Source organism: Trichomycterus rosablanca, chromosome 6, assembly GCF_030014385.1.
Source record: "Trichomycterus rosablanca isolate fTriRos1 chromosome 6, fTriRos1.hap1, whole genome shotgun sequence".
Lineage (NCBI taxonomy): Eukaryota > Metazoa > Chordata > Actinopteri > Siluriformes > Trichomycteridae > Trichomycterus > Trichomycterus rosablanca.
In genome coordinates this window covers 22,261,389-22,278,208 of record NC_085993.1, presented here as the reverse complement: position 1 = coordinate 22,278,208, position 16,820 = coordinate 22,261,389, and the positions used below count along the sequence as shown (strand labels likewise).

Here is a 16,820-nt window from a genome sequence, read left to right as displayed (position 1 = left end):
AGTGACCTCTATGTATATACTTTTATATAGATGTACAGTATATTGATCTGGGCGGCAGGGTGGCTCAGTGGGAAGCACTGTCGCCTCACAGCATGAAGGTCCTGGGTTTGATCCCCAGGTGGAGCGGTCCGAGTCCTTTCTGTGTGGAGTTTGTCCGGGAGCTCTGGTTTCCTCCCACAGTCCAAAAACATGCAAGTGAGGTGAATTAGAGATAAAAATTGTCCATGACTGTGAACTGATTGATCTTGTGTAACGAGTAACTACCTGTCCTGTCATGAATGTAACCAAAGTGTGTAAAACATGATGTTAAAATCCTAATAAATAAATGTATATAGATGTTTTTGGTGCACTACATCTCTTCTCTGGGCCACGCAGGTCAGGTTGTATCTAAGGCGACATGCAGGCCCCCACAATTCCTGCACTATGTTTTTAGGCAAAGTGTGTTGTGGCCCTCCTCCCCACAGTTTCTGCAAGTTGGTATGCTCTTACACTCAGCTGTCCCATGCCCATATTTCTGACATGTTAAACACCTGATGTGGTAAGGGATGTAGGATTTACTATCCTATAATAATGCAGGTATTGGTCTTTGAGTATGTTTTGTCATCTGATCGTAATCCGCTTTACAATATTAATGTCCTGTGAGCTAGTTCAATAGCTGTTTCCTCCTCCGCTATATTGTCTAGCTCCCTATACCAGATGATGCCCTTGCAGCTGTTTAGGGTCTGGTGGGAGAATGTTTTAATGTAGACACCTGCAAACATCTTAACACTCAGTGGATTCCATAAGGAAAAATCCATGCCAATAATTTCAAATGATTTTGATATAGAAAGCAAATCTGGATCATACACGTGATTAGTCATTTTACGTTGGGGGTTTTGCTTGGTATTGATGATTATACCATCACCCTTGCTCCCTACCCACTTCAGAGCCCAACAAAGTGATGTGCAGAGATGCGGAACTCTATCGGTTGTGCACCAGGGATACAACGGTGAATAGCCTGGTGTAATCAGTGCTTGACTGACCCTAAGCCTCTTCAGATCTCATGAGAGACACAATCTAGGGCATGACTTGACCAGAGAGTTGATTGGAGCAGGCCTTTCCAACCTCCTGTTTACGAGCAGTAGAAGCCAAAGCACTGTGTTGGGCACAAGGCAACCACAGTCACCAATCCCCTCAAGAACCAGGATCTCTTCCTCTGAGAACACAGGTCACACCTCACGGCAAACAAGATGCCCCATGTGTTTGCCTGTTAAAAACAGCAAGGGGGTGCCGAGGACCTACTCTATCCTGGGACCCACAGGGTTGTAGGGATATGTTTTTTTCGCCATGTGCTAAAATTATATTAAATGATAATACAATTATACTGACAGTTACTTTCACAGAGTGTATTATAAAAAAAAAAAAACACATTAATAATATTGTGAATTACCTGCCAAGTAGTCATCAATGCTAATTTTCTGAATTAAGCAATGTGTTTTTATTTAATTATTTAATTAATTATTTAAATTTTTTTTTTATGTTGACCTATTTTGATCCTTTGAAACCTCCAGACCACTAAAGCTGGATTTATTCAATGCCCGTTGGGCCTCTTGCAGCTCCGCATTACATGCTGCATTTTTTATAGAAAATCAGAGCGCTCTACCCTCCCACCAACTCCTGAATCATCTGTTACAGCTGTTTTTGCGATGATGAATGCCCTGTTCTCTCCCTGTGGCCACATTTTTTCCAAGATTAAAGGAGCCAGCATTTTTTGAGAAGTTTCCTTTAAATAAAGCTCTAAGATATAGTGCATGCCAAGTGTGCAGAGGCCTTGCTGGCTTCCAATCTCTCTGGAGGCAGTGCATATGCTAGCCAAGCAGAGACCTACTTTCCTAAAGCGAAGCACTCCAATCTAACCGACGATCCTTTGGCGACATGCAGTGTTTCTTCAAACCGTACTTCGATCTTGGGCTCATATTCACCCATCACAGCTGGAAGAAAGAGAAAGGGTAGTGAATTAAAAGTGAACAAACAAAAAACAGCAATGAAATATGGATTCGTCCAATATACACAGATCAGCCATAACATTAAAACCACCTCCTGGTTTCTACACACACTGCCCATTTTATCAGCTTCACTTACCATATAGAAGCACTTTATAGTTCCACAATTACTGACTGTAGTCCATCTATTTCTCTACATACCTTTTAAACCTGCTTTCACCCTGTTTTTCAATGGTCAGGACCCCCACAGGACCACCACAAAGCAGGTATTATTTAGGTGGTGGATGATTCTCAGCACTGCCGTGACAATGACATGGTGGTGGTGTGTTAGTGTGTGTTGTGCTGGTATGAGTGGATCAGACACAGCAATGCTTCTGGAGTTCCACTCACTGTCCACTCTATTAGACACTCCTACCTAATTGGTCCACCTTGTAGATGTAAAGTCAGAGACAATCGCTCATCTATTGCTGCTGTTTGAGTTGGTCATCTTCTAGACCTTCATCAGTGGTTACAGAGAATGTAGAGAAACAGATGGACTACAATCAGTAATTTTAGAACTACAAAGTGTTTCTATATGGTAAGTGGTTCATAAAATGGACAGTGAGTGTAGAAACAATGAGATGGTCATAATGTTATGCCACATTGGTGTATTTCACAGGTCATGCATCTACATGTGTAGGATGGACCAAACTGTCACGTATCCAGCCTGTATGTGCTTCTGAAGTGCTCCTAAGTGCCACGCCCCTCTCTTCAGAGCACATGTTTGTAATGTTTGTTTTCAGTCAGACAGTGCTAAGCAAACACCCCCTCTTTGTGATTGGTCTAATTATTCACAGCTGCACCTCGTCTGAGGTAATAAGCTAAGAGCATTTAAGCTAGCAACGGTGGACCAGTCACTGGAGGCTATTCTGATTTTTCACTATTTGCTTCTGTCTTGTTTGCCAGTTTTGTCTCTACCCCTTGTCCCTAGCCCTTGTCCCTAGCCCTTGTCCCTAGCCCTTGTCCCTAGCCCTTGTCCCTAGCCCTTGTCCCTAGCCCTTGTCCCTAGCCCTTGTCCCTAGCCCTTGTCCCTAGCCCTTGTCCATGTTTAGAAGTCTTATTTAAAGTTAGTCTTGTTCATGTTAGTCAGTTAATGTTCTTTGTTAGCTTAGCTTAGGGTTTAGGTTCATGTGTGTTTAAATTAGTGTCAGCGTGGCATTAAGTTTAGCTTTAGCATTGTTTATGTGTTTAGATTAATTAGTTAGCGGTTAGCTTAGAGATTAGCATTTAGATTAGCATTTAACATATGTCTTGTGTACCTCTGTCTTGTGTTTTGTTATTATTAACTTGATTAACCATTTCTGTGTGTGTGTGTCCACCCCTCTTGACCCATCCTAGCCCAATTCGTTACACAAACCACCTGTACCCATAGATGTATATTTTATATTTCAAATAGAAATATAACTGGAACTGAAATTATGGATAATTATTTATCCTAATCAACATTTCTATTCACACTGTGTTGTAATGTGTATTTTTTATATAAAAGCTCAAGAACTACTGACATTTGTTAACTTCACACAATTTAGTGTTAGACTGTTACGTACATTGAAAATCACATTTACCAATTGTATATAAAATTGTGTGACCTATAAATCCAGAGAAAGGTTATGTCTTTATCTTAATTTAAAAAAAAAAAAAAAAAATGTAATTCATGTAGAATTATAGCCATTTTTTGACATTTATTTAGTTTGTGTTGACCAGATGTTACACCCCCGAATCAGAAAGGTCCCTGGAAAATATTTCCCCTTAAAAGCAGCACATGTTGCTCTATAATCTCAATGTACTTTTAAGCATTTATGCTGAAGTGTAAATGACCTTTGCCAAAGGCACTGACACAGCACCATGACAGACCCTGGCTTTTGGACTTGTTGCTGCTAACAGTCTGGATGGTCGTGATCTGAAATACTGATTTGTGCAACCACAATACACATTTCCACTGTGTGATGGTCCATCTTAGAAGTGTTATGGTTTTAAGTGGCATTTGTAAGTGTAACTGTGTATTGTAGAGCTTGACCCAAAGTAATTTTCCCAAACTAATCCCTTGCTCTTGTGGTTATATCAGCTACAAGATGAACGACGGTTCTTTGATGCAGTCTGAAGGATAGGAGATCACAGCTTAGGCTTGTGTCCTTGCACTTTACACACTAAAATTCCACCAGGTCCCATGTCTCGGTCAATGATATTATGCAATGAAGAGGAAGAATTGTGCAAATCCCTTCCAATCTTTTTTAAGGAACATTGTTTTTACACATTTCAATCATTTTCTCACATATTTGTTGACAAACTGGAGATTCTTTGCCTATTTTTACTCCTCAAAAATCCAAATCATGATTACAATCACCTGTTGACCACCAAATCACATCATTATTTAATGGTTTTACTTCATTACTTGCACTAAATTGCCCTTTCCAAACTGACCATCTTGGTTGTATTTTGTAAAGAGAAACTTTTTTTATTTGATACCTGAAACACACTGAAAAAGTTGGGTAATATACATTTTATACAACATTTTGAACTATCACAATGAGAAGGTGAAATGGTTGCAGGTAAGAGTATTATAACTGGGTATAAAGAAGGATTCCCCAGGCCTTAGTCAGAAAATAAAAAAAATAACATAGGTCTTTCACCATGCAATATACATAAAATAGTAAAAATGTTGACTGAATCAGAAGAGAAAATAGCCTAATAATTTTATGGCAAGACCATAAACAATGTTGAATGACCTTCAAAACCTCATACAACATTGCATGAGAACTCTATTATGAAAACTCATCTCAGATGCACCAAAGAGCAGTGAAAATGTGTACTGTGGTCAGATTAGACAATATTTCAGTTTTTTTGGAGGGGAAAATGACTTTTAGTTCTAATAAAGACAAAAATGACCATCCACAGTGTTTTCAGTATAAGGTGCTGTCATAGTAAGAATTTCCAGGAATTCAATGGTTATTTCAGAAAGGTAATCCCAGGCCTGTGGCTTTATAGACAATGTGTGTGCATGACTGGCATGTCTGCAGTTTAGATCTGTCTACTATAAGATTTGCTCTTGGAAAAAGTGCAACATTTAGCCTTCTCAGTTCCCAAACGATTAAAAAATATTATTATAACAATTATAATTATCCCCCAATTCCCCCAATTTTCTCCCCTAATCTAGTCATATCCAATTACCCTGATTGTGTTACGCTTCACCTCTACGATCCACAACCCTCCACTGCTGACTGAGGAGCTTCGCAACTCACATACGCCCCCTCCAACACATGCTCAGTACTGACTGCATCTTTTCACCTGCACGAGGCGAGTTCATATGCAGATCAGCCTTGTGCATAAAGAGCCACACCCTGCGCAGACACCATCAATCAGCCAGCAGAGGTCATAAATGCACCAGTTATGATAAACCCTGGTCCCGCTCATCAAACCCTGAACAACAACCAATTGTTGTTCATGTGGCCGCCCAGAACAACAATGCAATGTATTAGAAAGCCCAGCTCTGGTGTGCTAGCGTGTTTTACCGCTGTGCCACCTCAGCGGCACGTGCACTTTTTTGAAGAACCCTCGTATATAGTATGTACTAGAAATACACAATACAGCCAAAAATGAATGGCTATACAGAGTCACACTCAACCTAATTATTGGGTTCGGTGTTTCAAAACACACTTAATAGCTAACGTTTAAAAAATCACTTAAATATAATATACATTATATTCTTCCAGCATTATGGCAGCAACTTAGGGTAGGCTCTATTCTGTTCTGGAATGAAAGACATTAATGAAACTAGTGTAAAAGAAGGCTCCTCACCATCCCGACGCAGCACCACAGGTGTGGGTGAGCTGTACACAGTGCCATTTGTCATCATGTTCTTCACCACACATGTGTAGTTGCCTACATCAGATGGCTCTACCTTAGAGATGTACAGGTTCCCGGTCCTCTGTGACACGAAACGTCGTTTGTCTTGAATGAGGACACTGGGGCGGCCATTGTAGATCCATGAATATCTGATTTCTGGGGAACACAGTGGCAAAGGGGTCAGATCAGATTTTTACTTTTTGTGTTTATAGAAAATAACCCCACCTTTGGGATATATGCTTGTGCTGGAATCACTTGCTAAGCTTAAGATTTGTTCCTAACCCGAAAATGCTTTTATAACTGAATGCAAGTAAATCCAGGATAGCCAAAAACACAAACATTATGATGTCACATGGGATTAAATATGGTATATAAATAACTTATTAACTGCATGGTTATGCAAAACTAATCCTAAACACAATAAATGTTAGCAAATGACTGAGAAATAAAGTGATGTTGGTAGACCAGTAATAAGTCTACAACAAAGACTCATTTATGAGTGAATCATCAGTAAATCATGATGTTGTCACTTGTTGTTTGCCACCTTTTTTGTTTTACCAAGAAGTACCACCTTCTAGATTTAGCTTTTGCTGAAAGCACTCAGTAAATAACTTAATAACATAATAGATGCAACTTTAATTCTTCTACATTTTTATGTTTAACAAATCCAGATCTACCTGAGGCATATCACAACCGCAAGACCTTACAAGATCCCGTGAACAAATCCAACAATTCATCTTATGACAGACACAGTAAACAAAGGTGAAAAGTTAGCACCTCTACACATGGCTGGATTACTGACCGGGCCAGTGGGGCCAGCGACCAGGGGCCCTTGAGGTCAGGGGGCCCCGGGGGGGCCCTGGCCCAAAACATTTTGCGATGCCTATCAACATTTATGATACAATATATTTTTATTTCCGAGGGCCCTCCATTTTAAGGATCCTCTGACTATTAGTGACTTTGACCCCAGGGCCTCTTGGGGGCCCTAGCCATGCTTTTGGGCCCTAGCCATGCTTTTGGGGGCCCTAGCCATGCTTTTGGGCCCCTTATGAAAATGGATGAGGCGTTGTGGCACTGCTCTGACTTCGACTTCTGGCTCTTTGCCCAGGGGCCCAGACTATCCTTAATCCGTCCTTGCCTCTACACACATAGAGGAGTGTAAACGTACAAGTACTGGTGAAACATATGGTTAACCGAGTTCACTGTTCTATGTTTACATTTCTCCACATGCTATTATGATAACTCATGCTGCCTCTCAATGACAAGTGACCTGAAGTGGAACGGTACAAGCATGCCTCATTCAGAAATAGCAAACAGCATTGCTTACATTAACGCCTCAGTAGATCTGCCACATTCACTATGGCTCTAATGTTCTGTCTAATCATACTGTAGTGATGTGCTGGGTTGTGCTACTACATTCATCTACTGTAGCAGTCACAGTGTACAGCAAGCCCTACAGCACTGGATTTAAATACTATCGTTCCTTTTCTAACATTTGTTGGAATGTGTTGCAGGCTTGAAATTTTATCAGCTCCACTTACCATATAGAAGCACTTTGTAGTTCTACAATTACTGACTGTATTTAGTTTCTCTAAATACTTTGTTCATGCTGTTCTTTAATTGTCAGGACACCCACAGGACCACCACAGAGCAGGTATTATTTAGGTGGTGGATTATTCTCAGCACTGCAGTGACACTGACATGGTGGTGGTGTGTTAGTGTGTGTTGTGCTGGTATGAGTGGATCAGACACAGCAGTGCTGCTGGAGTTTTTAAATACCGTGTCCACTCACTGTCCACTCTATTAGACACTCCTACCTAGTTGGTTCACCTTGTTGATGTAAAGTCAAAGACAATCACTCATGTATTGCTGCTGTTTGAGTTGGTCATCTTCTAGCCCTTTATCAGTGGTCACAGGATGCTGCCCACAGGGCGCTGTTGGCTGGATATTTTTGGTTGGTGGACTATTCTCAGTCCAGCAGTGACATTGAGGTGTTTAAAAACTCCAGCAGCGCTGCTGTGTCTTATCCACTCATACCAGCACAACACACACTAACACACCACCACCATGTCAGTGTCACTGCAGTGCTGAGAATGATCCACCACCTAAATAATACCTACTCTGTGGTGGTCCTGTGGGGGTCCTGACCATTGAAGAACAGCATGAAAAGGGGCTAACGAAGCATGCAGAGAAACAGATGGACTACTATCAGTAATTGTAAAACTACAAAGTGCTTCTATATGGTAAGTCGGGCTGATAAAATGGACAATGTGTGTAGAAACAAGGAGGTGATTTTAATGTTATGGCCGATTGGTGTATATCCATTTCTGCATTTCAAGCCTGCAACAAAACATGAAATGTCTTGGATTCATACTGTCTGCAATTAAACTTAGTCAAAGTAAATGTAAGAAATAATGCTGTTTAGTTTTTTTTTCTCATACCGTCCCAACTTTTTTACAATTTTTTTCTGATTTGGGGTTGTAAATTAAACAAATGTATAATATTACATTAATAAAAAAGAAAAAAATTATTAAAAAAAAAAAAAAAAAAAAAAAAAAAAAACAGCAAGCCATACAGCACTGGATTAAAATACCATTGATAAACACCGACCAGGCATAACATTATGACCACTGAGAGGTGAAGTGAATAACACTGATTATCTCTTCATCACTGCACATGTTAATGGGTGGGGTACATTAGGCAGCAAGTGAACATTTTATCCTCAAAATTGATGTGTTAAAAGAAGGAAAAATGGACAAGTGTAAGGTTTTGAGCGAGTTTGACAAGAGGTCAAATTGTAATGGCTAGACAACTGGGTCAGACTGGGGTGTTGCCGATGTGCAGTGGCCAGTATCTATTAAAAGTGGTCCAAAGAAGGAACAGTGATAAACCGGCGACAGGGTCATGGGCGGCCAAGGATCATTGATGCACGTAGGGAGCGAAGGCTGGCCCGTGTGGTCTGATCCAACAGACGAGCTACTGTAGCTCAAATTGCTGAAGAAGTTAATGCTGGTTCTTACAGAAAGGTGTCAGAATACACAGTGCATCACAGTTGCAGGGCTGTTTTGCCAGCAAAAGGGGAACCAACACAATATTAGGAAGGTGGTCATAATGTTATGCCTGATCGGTGTACAGTATCAGTTTAAACAAGCACACAAGTAAACCCCTAGCATAAAACTGTCCAGCTATGGTCTTTGCTATGGTTTTTAATAAATGTGAGAGCTGGACAATAAAACAGCAAGACAGGAACAGTATCGATGGATTTGAACTTTGGCACAGAAAAAAAACTTGAGAGTATCATGGATGTCAAAGAAGACAAACAATTGGATCCTTTGACCAAGTCAAACCTAATCTTTTTTTTTCGAGCCCAGGACATTATGGGAGTAACCAATTCATTGAAAAAGACAATTATGCTCAGAAAAGTGAAAAGTAAGAGAGAAAGATTACAGCCAGCAACAAGATAAATGCTAGAGGAACACTGAAAAAGCTATTTAGAAAAGTAAAGATCCAAACAGAAGACAGAATGTGCTGGGGAAACACTATACATATGATTGCCAGGAGTCTGAATTGACTTGACACCACACAACAACAACAATAATAATAATAATGCCGCTCAGGTGGCGCAGTGGTAAAATACGCTAGCACACCAGAGCTGGGATTTCAAATACATCGTATCGAATCTCAGCTCTGCCATTTGGCTGGGCTGGGCGGCTACATGGACAACTTTGGCTGTTGTTTATTCAGGAAGGGGAGCCGGACAGGGACCTCATAACTGGGGCAATTACAACCTCTGCTGGCTGATTGATGGCATCTGCACAGAGTAGAGGTATAATGCATTGATCAGGGTGTGGCTCTCCGAGCACAAGGCTGATTCACATATGAACTTGCCTTGTGCAGGTGAAAAGATGCAGTCAGCTACTGCTCACATGTTGGAGGGTGCGTGTGTCAGTTCGATCTCCACAATTGGGGCGGAGGTCAGCACCAGTAGAGAGGAAGCATAACGCAATTCGGTAAAAAATTGGATGCGCTAAAAATCAAGAGAAAAAGGGAGAAAATGCATATACTAATAATAATTATAATAATAATAATAATAATAATAATAATAACAAAGCCTATGTGTGTTTTTTTCAATATTACATAGTCTGCTTACACTGGTGGCACCAGACCCACCACAACCCTGTCCAGGAAAAAAAGCATTTAGTAAAAATGAATAAATATTCCCTTGATTAATAAACTGAATAGAATTCCATGCACTGTGGCAGAATAAATTGCGACACATCTGCACCACAGCTGGTCTAAAATGCACTGTGATTGCCTTGGTCAATCCGATCTGAAGTGCACAGATGTGAAGCACACTTTTCACATCCAGTGTCAAACAGGGGTTAGTGCAACTCAACACAGTCACAAGTGATGATTCGCTAATCAATAACATATATTAAAGTTTAAATGACAACCATAGATCAGAAAAAGTTGGGACAGTATGGGGACAAACAAAACTGCAGTGTTTATTACATTTACTTGACTTAGTTTTATTGCAGACAGTATGAACCTGTTTGGTCAACTTCATTTTATTTGTTAATATACCTCCATTTCTGCATTTCAGGCCTGCAACACATTATGTCATTTCAAACAGATGATGTCCACAGGTGAATTGGTACAAAAGCAATGTACATGAAAGGCTGAGCCTTTGAAAAGCAAAGATGGATAGGGTATCATCCAGTTTGACAACACTTTGTGAGAAAATTATTGAAATGTTTAAAATGGGACAAAATGACACTAAAAACACTATTGCATATCCTTGATGCTAAAACGTCTTTCAAGTTTTGCATGAAGGAATACCTTGTGTTCATACTGTCTGCAACAAAATGAAGGTAAATGTAAGACATTTTGCAGTTTTTTTTCCCATACTGACTTGAAAAATGGTTTGATGTGACATTTTACAGAAGTGTCTGGCTCTCCAGTACTGAAGCTCATTCAGTTCTTTATTTCTTAATGAGACAAAGCAGAGCATAGAGCAACTGGATCTGGTGCCAACAGTGTCAAATTAGTGAGCGCTTATTCAAGGCCAGAGAAGGTTGGCAAGATTGAAACAGACTTAAGATTAAAGCTCAACTAAGATAAAAACACAGTGTGCCCAAAAGTCAGGTGTCTTTTTGTTTTACAAAGACAAGAGAAATGGAACATTAGGTGTTTAGCAAAAGACATAACCATCTTTACAGAAACAAGGGGATCTTTAGGAATGTTCACAAGTCAAGGAAAAGTCCAGATCCAGCCAGGGGTTTTTAGACTAGAGTCCAATTCAAGTCACAAGTCTTAAACCAAAGTTCAAGTCAATATAACATGCACCAAACATATATGGTAAATAAAGAGTAAAAGTGTGTGTGTGTGTGTGTGTGTGTGTGTGTAAATGAAGATCTAGTAAATGGCCAAGAAGGAGGTCAAACTGGTCACTAAACAATACTTTAAATAGAATTGCTCCAATAGTATTGCTTTCTTAAAAACTTCAGCCAATTATCAATGTGCTTCAAGATCAGAAGAGCAGTAAAATATGATAGGCCTCAGGATAAACGGCAAATCATTAGGGGAAATAAAGAAATAAAAGAAAATAATACAACTAAGGTGGTCTGGTAACCAAAATAGGGCAACTACAAATCTACAGTGCAAATCACACTTAAAGCAAATCAATTCACATATCAATCCAATCTAAGCTGCTTATAAACTTTATTAAACAATCACACACATCACTGTCGCTGCTGGACTGAGAATAGTCCACCAACCAAAAAATATATCCATGAAGGTCTAGAAGATGACCAACTCAAACAGCAGCAATAGATGAGCGATCGTCTCTGACTTTACATCTACAAGGTAGACCAACTAGGTAGGAGTGTCTAATAGAGTGGACAGTAAGTGGACACGGTATTTAAAAACTGCTGTGTCTGATCCACTCATACCAGCACAACACACACTAACACATCACCAACATGGCATTGTCACTGCAGTGCTGAGAATCATCCACCACCTAAATAATACCTGCTCTGTGGTGGTACTGTGGGGGTCCTGATCATTGAAGATCAGGCAAAAAAAGCATGCAGAGAAATAGATAGGCTACAGTCAGTAATTGTAGAGCTACAAAGTGCTCCTATATGGTAAGTAAAGCTGATAAAATGGACAGTGAGTGTAGAAACAAGGAGGTGGTTTTAATGTTATGGCTGATCAGTGTATCTATACAGTATGAATGCATGCATCACAAGAAGAAGTAAACTGTAGAAACTGGGACTATAGGCTGAGAAAGTAAGGTCCAAGGCCATCTATCCCTCTGTAGAATGCAGCCAAGTGGCAGAATACTGGGGCAATGGCGTGAAATTGCTCCAGTGGTAAGTGCGTGCGTGTGTGTGTGTGTACAGCTCTTTGACGGGCCGCTAATCAGCTGCACATGGGCACAGCAGACACCGGCAGCTGTAAAGGGGGATAAAGGAGCCTGTCGCTCCACGAGGACTGCTGACTGCCTTTATTATCCAGCAATATAAGGGCAAGTCTTAAGAAAGTAACCTTTTCAAATGACCACAAGGGCACATGTGGCATTGAGAAAGAGGTGGGTGGTGAGAAAGGAAGCTAAATACCATGATGTAAGCGTGAATGCAGCTGTTGGAGCTGAAGTGCAAGTTTTTTATTATTAATTTATTTATTTAATTATTTATTCATTCATTTTTTTAAAGAAATTCTCTCTAAAAGCTTTGGAAAGTCAGTTTTAGAAAAACAATCCTTCTATGACCTTTCAGTATATGTTTAAGCAAACCTCTGTTTAAACAGTGGACAGGACTGTGGTACTGCAGACAGTGTGTGTATCGCACCGCACCAGGCTCAGTCTGCTCTGGGTACCCCATTCTCTTTTACCACTCACGACAATAACATTAGGTGGACTGGTTACTTCAATGTACTTCTAGGTGTGAGTAAGTAAGTGAATGTGTGTGATCCCTTGAGTAGAATTTAAGTCCTTTGCCAATTGTTGGCCTGCATTGTATCAATTGTTTCCTGTTTTGGCCATGTTATAATAGTTTTCAGTGATTCAGTGATTTTTCTTTCTTTTTATTTTTATTAAAAAATAAAATAATTTAGTTTTTTTATCTATTTTTTGTTATTATATACAAAGTATCACAAAAGTGAGTACACCCCTCACATTTCTGCAAATATTTCATTATATCTTTTCATGGGACAACACTATAGAAATGAAACTTGGATATAACTTAGAGTAGTCAGTGTACAACTTGTATGGCAGTGTAGATTTACTGTCTTCTGAAAATAACTCAACACACAGCCATTAATGTCTAAATAGCTGGCAACATAAGTGAGTACACCCCACAGTGAACATGTCCAAATTGTGCCCAAATGTGTCGTTGTCTCTCCCTGGTGTCATGTGTCAAGGTCCCAGGTGTAAATGGGGAGCAGGGCTGTTAAATTTGGTGTTTTGGGTACAATTCTCTCATACTGGCCACTGGATATTCAACATGGCACCTCATGGCAAAGAACTCTCTGAGGATGTGAGAAATAGAATTGTTGCTCTCCACAAAGATGGCCTGGGCTATAAGAAGATTGCTAACACCCTGAAACTGAGCTACAGCATGGTGGCCAAGGTCATACAGCGGTTTTCCAGGACAGGTTCCACTCGGAACAGGCTTCGCCAGGGTCGACCAAAGAAGTTGAGTCCACGTGTTCGGCATCATATCCAGAGGTTGGCTTTAAAAAATAGACACATGAGTGCTGCCAGCATTGCTGCAGAGGTTGAAGACGTGGGAGGTCAGCCTGTCAGTGCTCAGACCATACGCCGCACACTGCGTCAACTCGGTCTGCATGGTCGTCATCCCAGAAGGAAGCTGACGCACAAGAAAGCCCGCAAACAGTTTGCTGAAGACAAGCAGTCCAAGAACATGGATTACTGGAATGCCCTGTGATCTGACGAGACCAAGATAAACTTGTTTGGCTCAGATGGTGTCCAGCATGTGTGGCGGCGCCCTGGTGAGAAGTACCAAGACAACTGTATCTTGCCTACAGTCAAGCATGGTGGCACTGGGGAGCTGCAGTTCATTGAGGGAAACATGAATTCCAACATGTACTGTGACATTCTGAAACAGAGCATGATCCCCTCCCTTCGAAAACTGGGCCTCATGGCAGTTATCCAACAGGATAACGACCCCAAACACAACCTCCAAGATGACAACTGCCTTGCTGAGGAAGCTGAAGGTAAAGGTGATGGACTAAACCCAATTGAGCACCTGTGGCGCATCCTCAAGTGGAAGGTGGAGGAGTTCAAGGTGTCTAACATCCACCAGCTCCGTGATGTCATCATGGAGGAGTGGAAGAGGATTCCAGTAGCAACCTGTGCAGCTCTGGTGAATTCCATGCCCAGGAGGGTTAAGGCAGTGCTGGATAATAATGGTGGTCACACAAAATATTGACACTTTGGGCACAATTTGGACATGTTCACTGTGGGGTGTACTCACTTATGTTGCCAGCCATTTAGACATTAATGGCTGTGTGTTGAGTTATTTTCAGAAGACAGTAAATCTACACTGCTATACAAGTTGTACACTGACTACTCTAAGTTATATCCAAGTTTCATGTCTATAGTGTTGTCCCATGAAAAGATATAATAAAATATTTGCAGAAATGTGAGGGGTGTACTCACTTTTGTGATACACTGTATATACACCGATCAGCCATAACGTTAAAACCACCTTCTTGTTTCTACACTCACTGTCCATTTTATTAGCTCCACTTACTATATAGAAGCACTTTGTAGTTCTACAATTACTGACTGTAGTACATCTGTTTCTCTGCATGCTTTGTTAGCCCCCTTTTACCCAGTTCTTCATTGGTCAGGACTCTCCCAGGACCACCACAGAGCAGGTATTATTTAGGTGGTGGATCATTCTCAGCACTGCAGTGACACTGACATGGTGGTGGTGTGTTAGTGTGTGTTGTGCTGGTATGAGTGGATAAGACACAGCAGCGCTGATGGAGCACCTCACTGTCACTGCTGGACTGAGAATAGTCCACCAACCAAAAATATATCCAGCCAACAGCGCCCCGTGGGCAGCGTCCTGTGACCACTGATGGAGGTCTGAAAGATGACCAACTCAAACAGCAGCAATAGATAAGCGATCATCTCTGACTTTACATCTACAAGGTGGACCAACTAGGTAGGAGTGTCTAATAGAGTGGACAGTGAGTGGACACTGTTTTTAAAAACTCCAGCAGTGCTGCCGTGTCTGATCCACTCATACCAGCACAACACACACTAACACATCACCATCATGTCTGTGTCACTGCAGTGCTGAGAATGATCCACCACCTAAATAATACCTGCTCTGTGGTGGTCCTGTGGGGGTCCTGACCATTGAAGAACAGGGTGAAAGCAGGTTAAAAAAGTATGTAGAGACAGATGGACTACAGTCAGTAGTGTATTGTAGAACTACAAAGTGCTTCTATATGGTAAGTGGAGCTGATAAAATGGACAGTGTGTGTAGAAACAAGGAGGTGGTTTTAATGTTATAGCTGATCGGTGAATATGTTATTTCTTCCTTTTTTTAATTGTAATTAAGCTTTTGCTTGGCTACCTAATTGTACCTGATGTGTCGCAGTGCCTGAAGATTTAGACTCCTTGAAGTCATCGATCCATAGTAGAGCTACACATCCCAGGAATCCACGGATAAACATGTGACACCTCCGTGGCTGGCAACCAGGTTTCTAACAGGCACTCCACATCACCAGACTATTAACCTGTGTCACCTGGAACCCATGGTTTATTAGGTACCCTTTTGTTTTTTGACTACTGATTCAGGATTTGCCTTGTATTATTCACTTTGTCGTCTTTTTGTTTATGGAATCATTGCCTGGTTATTTAACAACTCTTCTAAATGGTCCCTTGTTGGGTCTGTGTTTCTTGACCTTATTCATTAAACATACGGATCTCATCCACTTGCGTCTAATTAATCTGTCCCACTGTCTGACACTAGGTGTTAGTGTATGAATAGGTTGTTTACCATTACATACAATAGGTGTGTGATGCCCTGTGATCCTGACAAGGGTGTGTTCTGTCTTGTGTCTAATGTTTCTGGCTATTCTTCTAAGGTGCCCAAGCCCTACAAACCTGACCAGGATGCAGTAGTTAATATTAATATTAAATAAATGATTTAATTAATAAAGTGTATTAGTTTCAGCAATGTTGAATTAATGGCTTAGACAATACTACCAATAAAAAATTTGTCTCTTTGAACCTGTCAGCATGCTGCAAGGCCCCCAATGCACTGACAGGACAAAAAACAATCCATGAAGTCCAAAAGCCTGTCTGTGGATCAGCACAACCAAGTTGTGGTAAGACATAGACCAGGGTCAGTATATAAAACACAGTAGTTTCAGTAATGGCTTTAGATAGGGAGGTAAAAAGAACCCAACAGTCATTTCAAAAGAGCTCCAAAGTCCTGTGCATAGATAATACAACCAGTTGAATGGACAACAATCTCTGCAGCACGTAAATATGCATTTTACCACTGTTGTTGAGTGCAGGGTACATGGAAGCCCTCTTGGTGTTTGCTAGATGGTGTGTAAAGAACTCTGGCAACATGAGCAAAATTATTTTTTGGTCTGATGTGACAAAAATAAAAGTCTTTAAGCAGAACGAAGCAAAGCAAACCAACAATCAACTGGCTTAAACCATTCCTTTAATAAAACATAGCAATGGCACCATTATGGCTTGAGAGTGTTTCTCAGCGGCAGAAGCAAAGGGACTGAAAAAAACTAAGGGGCAAATTAATAAAGCCAAATACAGGAACGTCCATGCAGAAAACTCACACAAACTCAAATTGGGGAAATACTTTATCTTTTGAAACATACAACCAAAATAACAATGGACTGGCTTCCTGGTATGTCCTTGGGTGGCCCAGCCACTGGGCTTAAACC

The 16,820-nt window shown here is 40.7% G+C and overlaps 1 protein-coding gene across 1 annotated transcript in view; it reads right to left on the bottom strand.

The window, feature by feature from the left end:
- LOC134316366 (contactin-4) overlaps window positions 1-16,820 on the bottom strand; it is a 105,617-nt gene that overhangs the window by 70,776 nt on the left and 18,021 nt on the right. Inside the window, exons 5-6 of the mRNA XM_062996724.1 lie at window positions 5,817-6,020; window positions 1,868-1,970 (exon numbers count right to left, since the gene is read on the bottom strand). Of these exons, the coding sequence (XP_062852794.1) occupies window positions 1,868-1,970; window positions 5,817-6,020 (307 nt within the window). The remainder of the gene's footprint in view (window positions 1-1,867; window positions 1,971-5,816; window positions 6,021-16,820) is intronic.